This window comes from Pelodiscus sinensis, chromosome 29 (genome assembly GCF_049634645.1).
Source record: "Pelodiscus sinensis isolate JC-2024 chromosome 29, ASM4963464v1, whole genome shotgun sequence".
NCBI classification, from domain to species: Eukaryota; Metazoa; Chordata; order Testudines; family Trionychidae; genus Pelodiscus; species Pelodiscus sinensis.
The window spans coordinates 2309998-2327562 of record NC_134739.1 but is presented as its reverse complement, the minus strand read 5'-3'; the positions used below and the strand labels follow the sequence as shown (position 1 = coordinate 2327562).

The following is a 17565-nucleotide window of genomic DNA, read 5'->3' as shown; positions in this document are numbered from 1 at the left end:
CACAAATATATTGCAAAACAAATATTGGTAACAAGGAGCTGCCTTGTGCTCAGGGTATCAGTAATGTAACAGGGTTACTGGCTAGCCACACAAATCAGCCAAGTTTCCCTTTGGGGAAAAAGGAACATTTCTTCAATTATTACAGCTTCTGGAAGCACACTAGCCCTCCTCGGTTCAAATAAGGTGTTTAGGTACCACTCTTTCCTGCCCGCCTGGGGATGAAGTCAGGAGCCGCCCCCCACCAGGAGACTGAAGAGTAATTCCTCCTTTTCTTAGCAACCCTTCTCCCCACCTCCCTTTCCTGGCAGCTTTTCCTTCTTTTTACAGTTTTCCCAAATCCCAGCCAGCATCTCAGGGAAAAATTTCTGCCAGTTCTCTGCTCCCAGTCTGACAGTGCAGACAATCAGAGAGCTACATTTCTCTCTTCCAATCAGTGAAGTGGCCTAGCCCTTTCTTAGTGCACCCAGGTATGGGACACATGAACCTAACTACAGGACTTCCATAGAAGTAAACCAAACAAAGCTAAGTGGATGATATGGTCAATGACGACCTCCCAAGTAAATAAATCTTGGGTATCTCCTTAAAAACATGAGAGCGGCCATATGGGTCAGACCAAAAGTCCATCCAGCCCAGCGTCCTGTCTTCCAACAGTGGCCAATGCCAGATGCTCCAGAGGAATGAACAGAACAGAGAATCCTCAAGTGATCGACCCCTTGCCACCCAATCCCAGCTTTTGCCAGAAAGACTAGGAACCCCATTTCTACCCAGCCTGACCAACAGCCATTGATGGGCCTGTTTGTCCATGAATTTATCTAGCTCTTTCTTGAACCCTGTTATAGTTTTGGCCTTCACAACCTCCTCTGGCAAGCAGATCCACAGGTTTAATGTGGTTTAAATCAGTCTAACAAAGAGATGAACTGAGGATCACAGAGGATAAGTTACTTGCCATGGCTTCATGAAATTTAGTTTACAGCTAAGCGCAAGACCTAGTAACCTGCAATCCGGACAGTAGAAAGTTTACATTTTTTTAAAGTTTTTCGGTGCAAGGAACATGTCTTATGCGCCATAAACTGTAAAGCACATTTACAGCATTGTGATTGGTAGTATTAAAACTAAGAGCAAACCTAGAGTAAAGCCAAGGATTCCTGATTCCCAATTAAATGCTCTAACCACTAGCCACTCTCCCTTCTAGAAAAGAAGGCCTACTAATCTCTCTTGTGCTGACAGTTAAAATGGGGTTGTGGCCAAGACAGATTCAGTACCAATGATTATAGGAAAGCTCTACTCTCAGAGATCATGGATAAGCCCTTAGATGGCTGAATGGAGGAGCACAATTTAAAGATGTATAAAGTAGCATGTTACAATATGAGATGTTACATCAGTCATTTACATAATCTTGAATGTTTTCACAGCTATTAACCAATGATGCACACAAAAGACTATCATAGAATCATAGAACAATAGAGCTGGAAGAAACCTTAGAAGGTCATCAAGTCCAGCCCCCTGCTCTAGGCAGGACCAATCCCAACTAAATCAACCTGGCCAGGGCCTTGTCAAGCCGAGACTTAAACACCTCTAGGGATGGAGACTTCACTACTTCCCTAGGGAACCCATTCCAGTGCTTCACTACCCTCCTAGTGAAATAGTTTTTCCTAATATCCAACCTGGACCTCTCCCACCGCAACTTGAGACCATTGCTCCTTGTTCTGCCATCTGCCCCCACTGAGAACAGCCTTTCTCCATCTTCTTTGGAACCTCCTTTCAGGAAGTTGAAGGTGCTATCAAATCCCCCCTCTCGCTTCGCTTCTGCAGACTGAACAAACCCAACTCCCTCAGTCTCTCCTCATAGGTCATATGCTCCAGCCCCCTAATCATTTTGGTTGCCCTCCGCTGGACCCTCTCCAATGCGTTGTAGTGGGGACCCCAGAACTGGACACAATACTCCAGATGTGGCCTCACCAGAGCCCAATAAAGGGGAATAATGACATCTCTGGATCTGCTGGCAATGCTCCTCCTAATGCAACCCAATATGCCATTAGCATTCTTGGCTACAAGGGCACACTGTTGACTAATATCCAGCTTCTCATCCACTGTAACCCCCAGGTCCTTTTCTGCAGAACTACTACTTAACCGGTTGGTCCCCAGACTATAACAATGCTTGGGATTCTTCCGTCCCAAGTGCAGGACTCTGCATTTGTCCTTGTTGAACCTCATCAGATTTCTTGTGGCCCAATCCTCCAATTTGTCTAAGTCACTCTGGACCCTATCTCTGCCCTCAGGCGTATCTACCTCTCCTTCTAGCTAAGTATCATCCGCAAACTTACTGAGGGTGCAATCCATCCCCTCATCCAGATCATTAATAAAGATACTGAACAAAACCGGTCCTAGAACCGAACCTTGGGGCACTCCACTAGAAACCGACTGCCATCCTGACATCAAGCCGTTGATCACTACCTGCTGGGCCCGGCCTTCCAGCCAACTTTCTATCTATCTTACCGTCCATTTATCCAATCCACATTCCCTTAACTTGCTGGCAAGAATATTGTGGGAGACTGTATCAAAAGCCTTGCTAAAGTCAAGGTATATCACATCCACTGACTTTCCCACATTCACAGAGCCAGTTACCTCATCATAGAAGCTAATCAAATTGGTCAGGCACGACTTGCCCTTTGTGAATCCATGCTGACTACTCCTAATAACTTTCCTCTCTTCCAAGGGCCTCAAAATGGATTCCTTAAAGATCCCTTCCATGATTTTTCCAGGAACCGAGGTAAGACTGACCGGCCTATAGTTCCGTGGATCATCATCCTTCCCTTTTTTGAAGATTGGCACTACATTTGCCCTTTTCCAATCATCCGGGATTTCTCCAGGTCTCCACGACTTTTCAAAGATAATGGCCAAAGGCTCCTCAATGACATTTGCCAACTCCCTCAGTACCCTCGGATGCATTAAGTCTGAACCCATGGATTTGCGTACGTTTAGCTTTTCTAAATAGTTCCGAACCTGTTCTTTACCCACCAAGGGCTGTCCATCTTCATCCCATCTTGCATCACTTAGCACATTAGTCCAGGAGCCAACCTTGTCCGTGAATACAGAGGCAAAGAAAGCATTGAGTACTTCAGCTTTCCCCACATCATCTGTCCCTCCTTCATCCAGTAGGGGCCGCACACCTCTCTGATCACCTTCTTATTAACATGCCTGTAGAAACCTTTCTTGTTCTCCTTCACATCCTTAGCCAGTCGCAATTCCATTTGCGCTTTCGCCTTCCTGATAACCCCCTGGCATTCTCGAGTTATACCTTTAAACCCCTCCCTGGTCATTTGTCCAAGTTTCCATTTTTTGTAAGCTTCCTTTTTATGCTTAAGTTCACCAAGGATTTCCCCCGTAAGCCAATCCGGTTTCCTACCATGTTTGCCTCTCTTGCTACGCGTCGAGATGGTTTCTTTCTGTGCTTTCAATAAGGCTTCTTTAAAATACTGCCAGCTGTCCTGGACTCCTTTCCCCTTCATGTTAGCATCCCATGGGATTCTGCCCATCAGATCTCTGAGGGAGTCAAAATCTGCTTTTTTGAAGTCCAAGGTGTGTATTTTACTAGTCTCTTTTCTTCCTTTAGTCAGGATCCTGAAATCTACCATCTTATGACCACTGCTTACCAGGCTGTCACCCACCTCTACTTCCCCTATTAATGAGCAGCAGGTCAAGCTGCGTATAGCCCCTGGTCGGATTCTTCAGCACTTGTACCAAGAAGTTATCCCCAACATTCTCCAAAAACTTCCTGGATTGCCTGTGTACTGCCGTATTGGTTTCCCAACAGATGTCAGGGTGATTAAAGTCCCCAACGAGAGCCTGCGATCTGGAAGCTTCTCTCAGTTGTATGAAGAAAGCCTCACTTACCTCATCCACCTGATTTGGTGTCCTGTAGCAGACACCAACCACAACATCACTGCTGTTGTCTGCTCCTTTAAACTTAACCCATAGACTCTCAACAGGTTTTTCTCCCTCTTTATACTGGAGTTCAGAGCAATCATAGTGCTCTTTTACATATAGTGCAACTCCTCCTCCTTTCCTTCCCTGCCTGTTCTTCCTGAACAGTCTATACCCTTCCATGACAGCGCTCCAGTCATGCGAGTCATCCCACCAAGTCTCTGTTATCCCAATTAAATCATATTTCTTACACTGGGCCAGGGCCCCCAGGTCTTCCTGTTTGTTGCCCAGGCTTCTCACATTAGTGTACAAACACCTCAGATAGCCAATTGATCGCCCTATCTTCTCCATTCAAATCAGGGGTCCTCCTTTCTTGCTCGTTCCTCTTTGCATTTCTTTCCAGTATCCAACTTTCCCACTCCCCTCAGGGTTGTGCTCACCGTCCCCCGACGAACCTAGTTTAAAGCCCTCCTCACTAGGTTTGAAAGCCTGCCCGCCAAGATGCTCCTTCCTTGCTTCGTTAGGTGGATCCCGTCTCTTCCTAACATGTGCCCGGAACAGAGTCCCATGGTCGAAGAAACCAAAGCCCTCTCTGCGACACCACTTGCGCAACCACGCATTGACTTCCTCAATTCGACGATCCCTGCCCGGTCCTTTCCCTTCAACAGGGAGGATGGACGAGAACACCACTTGTGCTCCGAATTCTTTGATCCTTCTTTCCAGCGCTACATAATCCACAGTAATCCGCTCAAGGTCGTTCTTGGCTGTATCATTAGTTCCCACGTGGAGAAGCAGGAAGGGGTAGTGATCCAAAGGTTTGACCAGTTTGGTAAGCCTCTCAGTCACATCCTGAATGCGAGCTCCCAGTAAGCAGCACACCTCTCAAGATTCCAGGTCCAGTCGACAGATGGATGGCTCAGTCCCTCTTAGGAGGGAGTCCCCGACCACCACCACCAGTCGTTTTTCTTTGGGGGTGGTGGCCGTGGAACCCCCCATCTCTAGGACTACACATCCCATGCCTTCCAGTAGATGGTGTTCCTTTCCAGTTTCTTCCTTGTGAGGTCCCGTCCAAACCATTCTACACTGCCGAGCCTGTGGAGAGATCCTGAAAGCGATTGCTTACCTCTATAGCACTGGGCGATTCCCGTGCTGGCCTTTTTCCCCTTCTAGAAGTTACATGCAGCCAGTTCTCTTCCTGGTCCCGTTCTGCCCTCTCTGGCTCTTCCACCTGCCGTGCTTGAAGGATTAAACACTGCCTTCTATCGAGGAAATCTTCGTCCTCCCTGATCGAGCGCAGGGTCAACACTTGGGCCTCCAACCCTCTAATTTTTTCTTCCAAAATGGCGACCAGCTTGCACTTCATGCAGACTAAATCCGTTCTTTCTTCCGGGAGGAAGACAAACATGGCACACTCCGTGCAGGTAACAACAGCAGACCTATCACCATCCATCGCTGCTGTCCTGGAGAAGGGATTTAAAAAGAAAGAAAGGCAAGAGACCCTCATGCCCTTCCCTCTCCCCTTCCAAACTCCCTCTCTAAACTCCGTTAGCACTCACCTGTTCACAAGCTCGTTGGTCACTTGCTCACTGCCTTATAAAGCCCTGGAGTCCCTCCCCCTAGCAAGGCTCAGCCAATCAGCAGAAGCTTCTAGAATTCAAACTTTAATTAGAAGCCAACTGTTTCCACCTGCCAATCACAGCACACACTCCATGAAGGGGAGAGGGAGGGGCAAAGGGGAAGTGGAAGAAGAAGAAAAAAAAGCCTCACTCAAACACAGGGGAAAAAAAAGAAACACACACACACCAACCCTCACTCACAAACACAAACTCAGCACACAGCAAGAAAGCCCCAAAGACAACACACACTTCCCTCAAGAGTCCTGTACCTGGAGAACTCCCTCTCTAAACTCCCTGTTAGCACTCACCTGTTCGCAAAAGACTAAGTCTTCTTTATTTTTATATGACCCCACTTATCAGTGAAGGTTATAAAGTAGTTTCAGATCTTCAATCATAAAATCATCTGTAGTGAGATTCCAGCTATGCAATCTCCCCAGCACAGGCACACACACACACAAACGCACACATGCTCGTGCATGCACACAGAGTGCTGAGTATCCAGTGTGTACAAAGCCTATCCTGACTGCTTAGATTTAAAACCCAGCCTTTCTGATCTAGCCAAGCTATCTTAAAAACAAACTTCCCACTGCCTTCCATATCAACAGGACAGAATTTTATTGGGGCAGCGAAGTAGGATATGGAGAAGAGGAGATCAAAATCCCACATCTGTCTGACCAATTGTGCCTATTCTATGGTTTTTTGCTCTAATTTCATTTTCAGCATCCTCCTTCTAGATCTGATATATAGACCAAGCCCTTCTCTCTCAGTTTATTTTCCTTCTAGTATTCTCTGATCTCACTTTCCGTTTAGATTTTGTCACAGTTTGTATCTAAGGTACCATTGAAGGTCCTCTGTCTCTGGCCACTACTTTGGTTAAACTAAAGTGTTGAGGTTTTTGTTAAAATGGCTAATGACTCCAGAGAGCTCTCTGATAGCCCTGTGTATTCTCTGCCCATCCCATGTGTCCAATCTTCGTAAGAGGGCCTTTCCGTAGGCATGGCCTTGGTTTCACAAAACACTGGTTTAAACTGCCCTCAGGTTCACAGTGTCTTCAGTGGGAGCTGTCTGTGCACACACAGGCATAGCTTTGCCCACTGATTGTTTTAACCACTAATAAGATGTAAACATGCTCAGATAACGCAGAACCGGAGATCCACAAAAGGCAGTAAGATAGGGGTTTGGACACAGCGTGCCTTGCTCCAAATCCATACCCCGCTGTGTAACCACACGAGCCATAGGAACAGAAAGCAATCAGTTCCAGATATTAAAGGGTCTTGTTGGGCTTTTGTTTACCCATAGGCTGTTTCAGCTCTGCCTGCAGCAACCAAAGGCTCCCTGGGAAGTTCAGAGAGCCAGCAGGTGCCTGAATTAGACAAGTATTTCCTGGAACCACTGCTCATCCTCTTGCTTCGAGATTCATTCAGAGATTACAAGGCCAGAAGGAACCATTGCAGTCATCTAGTCTGAGCTTCTGCATAACAGAGGCCACAGAACTTTCTTGAACTAATTCCTGTTGTTAGAGGCATTCTTCTCTTTTCCTAGCGTATTGGCTTGCTTATGTCAGAATAATTCTAAAGAGTTTTATAGGCATTTCTGGATTATGTGGAAACTGCAGGAGAAAACGCTCGCAGCCTTTGGATTGCTAATTTACCCTGCTCAACACATCTCTGCAAACGTAATGAAAGTTACACAAACATCTAATGTGAACACATACCACACTTTGCAAAATGACGTCCTGGTTCACGACTGGGGTTCCAGGCAGACCTACAATACAAAGCCCTTTAAATCACTGCCTGCATGCATCAAGCAGCACTTAGGGCTGCCTAAGGAGGCAGGGGCACCACGTGGCATGCTCAGGCTGCGACCCAGCATGGCTGTTGGCTTCCCTGTATCCAGATGAAAATTGGGTTAGCTGACTAATATTGACCTATAAGCTTCACTTCCAGAACATTCTTGGGATGTTATGGGAATCTCACAAAGTTAGAAGTTTCTATTTTGTATTTTATTTTATGCTGCAAAGGGTTTAGATCACATCTATATAGTTACAGGGCTGCAACTGACATGTTTATTGCATTTTGAATATAAGCATAATCTGTGAGCATTTAGCAGAAAACAGAAGAAGGTAAATTTTGCAGATCTAGACAATGAACAATTGTTTTCTTTTCCTTTCTAATAAATTATAAGCAGACCTGAACAGATGTCACACTGGCATCTGAGATCTGAAATATAGTTGAAGAGCAAGTTATGACTAATGCAGAAAAAAAGTCAAAGCATGTTTTCAAATTTCAGATAAGCATTTTAGCCATAGGGATCATCATAGAGAAAAGGGAGTTCTGCTGGGTTCCCCTCCATTTACTGCAAAATGCCTCTTGGAATAGTCTGATGTATAAATTTTCACCGGTAAGAATTATATATATTATACACATACACTATGGCCAATAGTATCCAAAATACTACTGCTGTTTCACAGCTCTTTCATTTTATTCATGTAAGTTCACTTACAGGTAGGAGGAAAGGAAAGATCTGAATGTGACACACTGTGTGTTCAGAGACCTTAGTCTCTTAATACACCAGTAAGGTTTCCTACCTCTTCTACATGTACAGATGCCAATGAAAGGGTTACATTTGTAAAGCTAGGTGTTCCACAGAGTTGCTAAGTAACAGTGTCTTGCTCTCAGGATATATCAGCCAATGAGAATACTCTAGTAATACAATCCTATCTTGGTGTTTGACTGGTTAGCATGCAGTCATTCAATGTCCAAGTGGAGGTGTTATGTGGGTGGGAACTGTACTGGAAGCAAGATGAAATTTTCCAGTTTACTTGTGCAGTTCCTGTGAAACTCAGTTGAATTAATCTCTCAGGATATGTCTAGACTACATGCCTCTGTCACCAGAGACATATAAATTAGACTACCCGACAGTCAATGAAGTGGGGATTTAAATATCCCTGGCTTCATTAAAATAAAAATGGCCGCCGCGCTGTGCTGACAGGCATTCCCTGTCGACCGAGCCGCGTTTTGACTGCCGCACTGTGCCGACAATAAGCTGAGCCAGCACAGCGTAGCGGCCATTTTTATTTTAATGAAGCCAGGAATATTTAAATCCCCACTTCATTGACTATGCCAGGTCTGGCGACAGAGGCATGTGGTCTAGACATACCCTCAAATGCTATGTGCTAAGGACTTTGCATCTCTATGATGAAGATGATGCATTATAATTATTTCAGAAGGTAAAAGTTTATGGTGATGAGTGCCAGTGCCATCTGTTCCATTAAAAGCCTAATCTTTACTTGGTGAAGAGCTGCACAAATGCATGTCTGTATCACAGTAGGAGCAAAGAGGTGAGTTTTACTTAACTGCCTAGGTTTCTTTGCTTTCTACTCTCTAGAAGGCTGATCATAGGCCATCACTACTTGATGGATTGACAGGCAGCAATAGATCTAGCAGGGGCATAGACACAGTAAATCAACCACTGAGCAAGCTTCTATCGATTCTGGTACACAAAACGAGACAAGTAAGCAGAGTCGACGAGAGTGTGTCAGCTGTTGACTTACTGCAGTGAAGATACCATGGTAAGCAGACCTCAGTATGACTTCAGCTACATTATTCATGCAGCTTAAGTAGTGTAAGTTAGGATGACAGCCCGCAGTGACACAGACAAGGCTTTAGTTATACAAATAGAAGAACTAAACAGTAGGACCAAACACTTTTGGCGTCTCAGTAACCATTCCTGGACCTGGATTTCAAGCAATAGATGTGCCATGAAAGAAACTGACATCGTCAAACTGCTCCACAGTGAAATCTCACCAAGTCGTCAGCAGTGTAGAAGCGGCAGTAATCTCAGCCCAGACTAGTAACTTGGTTCTCACTGCACCATCCAGACAGTAATGTCCAGCATCGTTCCAAGGGCTCTACTGAAGCTGTTAAATACACATAGGCTGCCAAAGATCACACATGTAGCCTCAATATCCTCTTGCATGAGGTGGAGATGACCTGGAGTGGTTTGTGTAATGCTATAACAAGTCCCTGACAACATCCCTGACACCATCAGCTTCTGACAGTGACAAAGACACCTTCGCTTTCTGAAGAGGTTTTTGACAATTAAGTGAAAAAGGCAGAAGCACAGAAGCAGGGAGCCATCTAATAACAAAGGTTAACCAGCATTTTCTGGCCCATGCAAAATGCAACCATGAGAACTATGGAGCTACATGACCCAGGAATGAATACTGATCTTCTCTCACTCAAAGTAAGGCTGTCCATCCAAAAGTTACAGAATGGACATTCGGCTAGACTGATGGTATTCTACTCTAGCTACTCAAAGATACCGTGGAACAGGGAGCATTGATCTCCATCAACTTTTTTTTAAAAGTGCAAGCATCAGGTAGAGCACCCACAGAATGGAAAGACATCACCACCATGTCCTTGCTAAGGACAAAGAATCTCATGCCAAGTATGGCTCGAGTCCCTGGGAAGGTGTTTGGGCATAATGTGCTTGGTAGGATGAAACCACTCGTTAGCCAATATGGTCATCCACAGCAATCAGGTTTCGCAGATGGACACTTGACATTGCGTACTGTCCATGCCCGCCAGGTACTGGTTAAGCTGTACAAGAATTTAACTGCTTGCTTCACCTGGAATACCTATTTCAAAGTGGCTTCTGATTTGGTTGATAGATCCTTGCACTGAAAGAACTGTCATCCCAAATGTGTAGCTAAATGTGGTACATAATCTTAATGGCTTTCACCATGTCTCTATGCAGGGATGTCCCGATTTGACATTATGTAAGTTTTGACTGGATGTGAAAGCTGAGCTGTAATGTCAGGTATTCTGTGACAGCAATTCAAGACATATGTTTCTCACTGAGAAATTAGATTTGATATTTTGTATAAATCTCAGTGTTGGAGTGCTGGAAATAAAAAAAAGAAACTACACACATAGAGGCACAGGAACAGGACACTTCTTTAAGAAGCAGAGATTTCTGTTTAAAATCCCATTGCTTTTAAGGAAAAAATCATGGCATCTAAATATACAAAGAGTGCAAAGCTGACAAAAACAGGCAGATGCAAATCCAGGGTTTAAAAATGGTCTGGCACCATAACAAAGGGAACTGAAGTTTGTGGCATCACCGGCAACTGCAATTTGAAGAAATGGGCATCCGTTAGCAGGGGGACATGTTGAGTTCAAATAGGGGCAAGAGAATGTAGTTTTTGTAGTGAGCTCACTACCGGAATGGTAACAGTTTAGCACACAGAAGTCAAGATTGATAAAAAGAATATATGGCCCTACCTGATTTGAACAGAACACCCACCGCTCATGATCCAAGGAAAACAGTATATGATTCCACCCTTATTAATCAGTTACAGTCCCATATGGACAGTGCAGGAGATTTCACATATCCCAATGTGGGGAGGATGACAAAGACAGGATAAGACAGACTCTACTATGGGAAATAAATGATTTTTAATATGTACAATCCAGCCCCTCCCCCAACAAAAAGAGTACTACCGAGATTTGGGGGGGCAATGGGAAGAGGACACTTTCCTTCGGCACAGGGCTCCCAAGCATAAATAATTTCTGAGTCATAAGCATTATCACACAATTAGTTCTTATCTGAGCTGTTTAATCAGAAATAGAACTGAATGCCGTACCCCGTATGTGTTTCTGTTGTGCTATACTTACCCATCTGCTCCACAATCTCTGGGGGAAAAACTCGAGAGGCAAATGCTCGACGAAAGATGTCTGAAAATTCTCTGTCAAGACCTCCTATCCCCATCTTCTCAAAGTTCCAATCAGGGTTGATAATTGACTGTCGGTTCTCCCTGGTCTTAGATTTGCCTGTGAAGAAGACACCACTGGTTCAGGAACTAAGCACTGAAGAATTTAAGCCAGACAGACAGACACTGGAGAAAATGCAGGCTCCCTAAACTATGTGCAGTGATTGTTTTGCAAATATTACCATGAAGACAAACTACACACAATGTCCTACTGCCATTATGGGAACTCAGGAGAGTATTGCCTTCATTTCACAGGGTTGCTTAAAAACAGGAGGACAGCTAAGAAGCAAGCTCACAGAACAATGTTAACTTCATTCCATTCAGTTTATAACAGACATTGCAGCCACTGTGTGGAAAACCATACTTTCCGGAAACCTTTGCTTTCCAAGCTTATTCCTTGGCAACTTCACCATGAGAGACCATCTAGAACAGAGGTTCCCAAACTTTTTGGCATCACGCCCCCCCTTTTGATTGACCCTACCAAAAAATAGCAACAAAACTTGGGAGGGGATTGACGGGGGTGTGTGGGGCTGGGTTGCCTCAACCTCCTCTGGAATTTCTTCACGCCCCCCAGTTTGGGAACCCATGATCTAGAAATAGCAATACTAAGAGTTCATGGAGAGAGATCCTGGGAAGTACTGAGCACCCTACAGCCACATGAACTTCAATGTGCATTGAGGGTTGTTCTCAGCACTTTTTTATAGACATCCAGAGCTTCACAGGACTGGGCTCTTTGCAATGTTTGGGGATGTGTGTGTAGAGAGAAGAGGTAGAGAAAAGTCAGAGGCAATTGAAATCACTGACAGGGCCAAGTGCAGAGACAAGACACACACAGAATACACCCTTTAACATTAGACCGACAAGACAATAGCAAATGTATTGGAGAGAACAAGCCAGCAGTTGATGAGAGGCTTATTAGGCATCAACATTTATTTCTAGGATCTGCACACAAACTGAGCATTAATACGACAATTCTCTGATAAACTTGCTGTAATAGACATTTTGGGTAACACCATAATACCTGGAAGCAAAAGATTAACAGTAAAATGTGATCTCTTGGTTATTGTTTGCATAGGCTGATTTTATACAGGGCATCCCCGCTATGAGTCACCCTCCTATACATCCGTTCTACATTAAAATCATTGACACTTGTAGGAACTGATGCATTATAAGTCCTCCCATTTCCTGCTCTTAAGTCGTGCAAAAAAACCCAACCTCAGTTTGCACAAATGAAAGTCAGCCATGGGGAAAAAAATCCCCACTTTAAGTTGTTTCACTATAAGTCCAAGTTTTTTTGAACGTATCTTGGACGTATAGCGAGGATGGCCTGTATTTATTTTCTTAATACTACTACGACCAGCAAGAGCTCAGGCAAACTGCGTATTCCTTTAGTTATTCTTAGTCTCTGCTACCCCCTTCTGGTCACACATTATGTTCATTATATGTCAGGAAACTAACCTTCTCACACAGAGAGAGCCTGGATAGGGATAAATGAAGAACTACAGTTATTTGACAAAAGGCAGAGCAAAGGGAGATTCCACTTTAAAAGCTAGCACTTAGTTGTCACTTGCCCAAAACATACAATCATTTTGGTTAGTTTTACCTCATGGTAATAACTATTAGCACTCTGAACAGTGCATGCCAATGGCTCTCAAAGCACATCAAACAATTAAGCTTTATAATATACCAATTAAGGGGATAACAATGAGGTGTCAGTTTGACAGATAAGTCAACAAGGCAGGAAAAGATGAAGTGGCTTGTTCATGGGCTATCAGGTAGGGACAGAGCCAAGAATCCCAAGTACTAGACTTTTGCTCTGCTAGACCACACTCCACACATATACTAGAGACTGAAGGTCACTGATTAACTGTGATACTAAACATTAGGCTAGCAAAATACTAGGCTTGCCATGTTGCAATCAGTTTAACAGTTTTTACATTTCCCCTTTACGCTGTCCTGCAGAACTGTTTTGTGAATTAAGTGGATTTTATTTAATTCCTCCTCCACTGCATATGTACTGACTGCCTGTCTAAATCAAAATGCAGGACAATGCTTCAACTACCCCAGACTAACACGGCTACATGTCTAAATCAGATACCTTCTTTAGGATACTGCATTTAATTACACAGTCACTACTATTTTTCCCCCCCAGACTCCTCCTTTATTCAGTGCACAGGTTACACTGTGGTCTGAGACTGATTCAAACTTCTATAACGCAAGAAAAAAAGGGACAGTAACATGGTTAAGGAAATTGAATGTCTCCCCAGAGAATTAGATTCTATCCCCTGCCTGTACTAGGTAACCTACATAATAGTGAACAAGTCACAAACTGAGCTTACCACAAGCAGTCACTAATTATACGTGCCAAATTTTTAGGTGCCCAGCTTGAGACTCCTAGGGCATGGTATGCAGAAGTGCAGAGCAACTCACAGTTCTCAGTGGAAGCCAGTGAGAACTGTGCATTGAAATATTATATGCTATAAACATTCTAACTTTTCTGAAAACTCAGGCTCTAAATGTCACACTGGACACCCAAAATTAATGGGACCCTTAAAAGTTTCACTTTAACTTCTGTGCATCAATTCCCTGCCTGTAAAAGGAAGAGAATATCAACACCTAGTCCCACAGGAATCTTGTGAATACAAATGTATTACCATTTATGCAGCTCAGTAAATAAGGCCTGAGGCTAGACACTGATGAGGATAAGGAAATTTTAAATAGCTACACATTCAATGAACACTGTCTACTCTGTGCATTAAGTATCTTGTAGTATAGAGAAAAAAACAGCATATGATACCTAACTAAGGGCTACCAGAATGCAGACATATAAGAAGGCCAAATTAAGGGTATGAACAGCCTTAATTCTTGCCTTTCTTAACTTCTGAGTGTTTGACCTTGTAACCTGAATGTTCTTTTACAGAGATTTTTTTCCTTCTGTAATTTACTGTACATTCCAGTATCTCCTCTATCAACTGGGAAATTCAATCATCTAGCATCAATTAGCATCTCAAAGACCCTGGGCTTTTTCTACTGTAGGTGTTACAAATACCATGATGTTTTTGAAGACTTGCATGACTACTCTGGAACGTTACAGTAGCTTTCAATACTACATAGGATCAGTTGTTATTCTGCTCCCTTTACATTTAGAATGGCTTCAGGAATTTGGAAGAACTCACCAATCAGATTGAGAGAGGAGTTCTCAGCCTTTTCAAATGCAACTTGACTATTTCCAAGAATCAGACCCACATCAATCTGCGTGGAAGGAAACAAAAATAATTAAACCCTAATATCAGATTCAATTTCAAATTATTCCTCTTTGGATGCTTCCTAGGCAAGTTTCCAAACATAGGCAAGAGACAGCAGCAAACAAGCTCCCCTGCAAATGAGATATGCTTGCAAGCAAATATTAACTAAGCCACATTAGAGGCATCTTTCATTCTTCCTTAACACTATTCTTAGTGACACCCCACAACAGTATCTTTTACACATGCAATCATAATAATCTGTACCAGTAACATATGCACATGGTGCTTTAATAGGGCTGACAAACTGAAAACCATTATGAGCCAAATCAGCAGAGAAGAATTTAATCAGAAAAATGTGAATGATAAGAACATCTTAAAAGATGCCCTAAAAGCCACCATCCGCCAATCAAGCAAAAAAAAAGGATGCACTAGTTAAAAAAATAAACCAAAAACCTGATTTGGAGGGTAAGTGAAGGAAGCTATAAATTTTTTAAAAATAACATAACAAATGGGACAAAAGAGAAACTGATAATGAATATAAAACTGAAGTTAGGAATTGTACAAAACTGATAAGGGAAGCAAAGAGACACAAGGAAAAATCTAGGGGCAGTAGAGTAAGGACTAGAGAAGTAAATGACTAGTCAACTATCCGATAAGCAAATGCTCATCTGATAGTCGACAGAATAGTAGACTAGTCACTCCCTGCCCTTTGCTGCCTCTATCGGATAGAGGCAGCGGGCAGGGGAGGGGGGAGAAGAGAGTACTTAAAAGCAGCAGTGCCTCACAGAGCCCAGGGTCAGCTGCTCCATACAGAACTGCTGCTTTGAAATGCTGGGTGGAGCCCAGGATCAGCAAGGCATTTCAAAGTGACAGAGCCGCTTGGAGCCCGGGGTCAGCTGGGGAATGACCCCTGGCTCCATGCAGCATGCCAGCTTTGAAAAGTACAAGAGTCCCCAACAACTGGGAGTCCCAGTGAGGACTCTTGTACATTTCAAAGCTGGCACACTGCATGGAGCCTAGAACCAGCAGGGGATTCAGAGTCCCCCGCTGAACCCAGGCTCCATGTGGCACTTCTGCTTTGAAATGCACAACAGCCCCCTGCTGGGGCTCTTGTGCATTTAAAAGAGGAAGCGCCTGCATGGAGACCCGCAGCAGCAGCACTTTCCGTTGGCCCTGGGCACCACGTAGTGTTCCAATTTTGAAATGCACAAGAGCCCCTGCTAGGGTTCTTGTGCATTTCAAAGGCAAAACGCGGAAGTGCTTATCGACTATTCAACTAGCAAATTCCAATTCCATCGACTACTCAACTAGCAAATTAATCACTACTTAACATCCCTAGTAAGGGCTATAAGGAGATTTTTAAATACTTTAGGAATAAAAGGAATCCAGATAATGGTATTGGCCCATGATTAGATGAGAATGTCAAAATTATCAACAATGCAAAAAAGGGAGCGGTGCTCAGTAAATATTTCTGATCTGTATTGAAAGAAAAAACAGATAATAGCCATAATATATCAGACCAACGGTCCATCTACAGGCCTGTATGCAGGAATTTCTGTGGGGGGGAGGGTGCAAGCTGTGGAAGGGGCTCATCGCTGCCTCTCCCCGTGGCCCAGCTCCACCCCGGCCTTGCTCCTGGGTGACGAAAGGAGAAAAATCAGCCCCAGCTTTCACCAGCTGGCCAGAGCATGGAAGAGGAGGCTGGGGTAGCGTGCCTCCCTGCTTTCCCCGAGCCAGCCAGAGTACAGGGGAGGGAGGCTAGGGCAGCACCCATCTTTGTGCACTTCCCTGCTTTCCCCCAGCTGGCCAGAGCATGGGGGAGGGAGGCTGGGACAATGTGCCGCCCCTGCCATCCCTAGATCAGACAGAATCAGACCCAGGGTGGTCCACGAAGGCTCATGTGGGGTGTGTTTGCACCCTTCACTCACACTCCTGCGTACAGGCCTGATCTAGCCCACCCTCCTGTCTTCCAAAAGTGGCCAAAGCCAAATGCTTTAATGGCATGAATAGAACAGGGCAATTATCAAGTGACCCATCTCCTGCCATCCAGTCCTAGCGTCTGCTAGTCAGAGATGTAGGGACACCCAGAGGATGGGCTTGCATTCTTCATTATCCTGGCAAATAGACATTGATGGACCAATCCTCCCTGAACTTACCTAATTCTTTTTTAAACTCGCTTACATTTTTGGCCTTCATAACACCCCATGCCAATGAGTTCTACAGTGCTGCCTTTTGTTTGTTTTAAACATGTTATTTATTAATTTCACTGGGTGATCCCTGGTTGTGTTATGTGAAGGGAAACCTATCACTTCCTTATTCACGTTCTTCATAACGTTCGTGATTTTATTGACTCCTATCATATTACCTGCTCACTTAGTCTTCTTTCTAAATTGAACCAAACTAAATGACTGGGAAACAAAATGGCAAAAAAAATTTAATGTGGATAAATGTAAAGTAATGCACATTGGAAAAAATAACCCCAACTATACATATAATATGATGGGGGCTAATTTAGCTACAACTAATCAGGAAAGAGACCTTGGAGTCATCGTGGATAGTCTGAAGATGTCCATGCAGTGTGATGCGGCAGTCAAAAAAGCAAACAGGATGTTAGGAATCATTAAAAAAGGGATAGAGAATAAGATAGAGAATAAGACAGAGAATATCTTAGTGCCCTTATACAAATCCATGGTAAGCCCACACCTTGAATACTGCGTACGGATGTGATGGTTTCATCTAAAAAAATATATACTGGCATTAGAAAAAGTTCAGAGAAGGGCAACTTAAATGATTTTTTCCTACATGCATCACTTTGCACTTAACATTTAATTTTATCTGCCATTTTGTTGTTCACCAAGTTTTGTGAAATCCTTTCGTAACTCTTCATAGTCAACTTTGGACTTCACTGTCTTGAATAATTTAACATCAGCAGCAAACTTTGCCACCTCACTGTGTATTCCCTTTTCCAGATCATATACGAATACATTGAATAGTACAATTCTCTGTA

At 43.8% G+C, this 17565-nt stretch overlaps 1 protein-coding gene across 3 annotated transcripts in view; it reads right to left on the bottom strand.

Annotated features, from left to right (window-relative positions):
- NSF (N-ethylmaleimide sensitive factor, vesicle fusing ATPase) overlaps nucleotides 1–17565 on the bottom strand; it is a 162931-nt gene that overhangs the window by 84801 nt on the left and 60565 nt on the right. For all 3 annotated transcript variants that reach the window (XM_075911369.1, XM_075911370.1, XM_025181455.2), the window contains exons 7-8: nucleotides 14490–14565; nucleotides 11219–11374 (exon numbers count right to left, since the gene is read on the bottom strand). In XM_075911369.1, the coding sequence (XP_075767484.1) occupies nucleotides 11219–11374; nucleotides 14490–14565 (232 nt within the window). The remainder of the gene's footprint in view (nucleotides 1–11218; nucleotides 11375–14489; nucleotides 14566–17565) is intronic.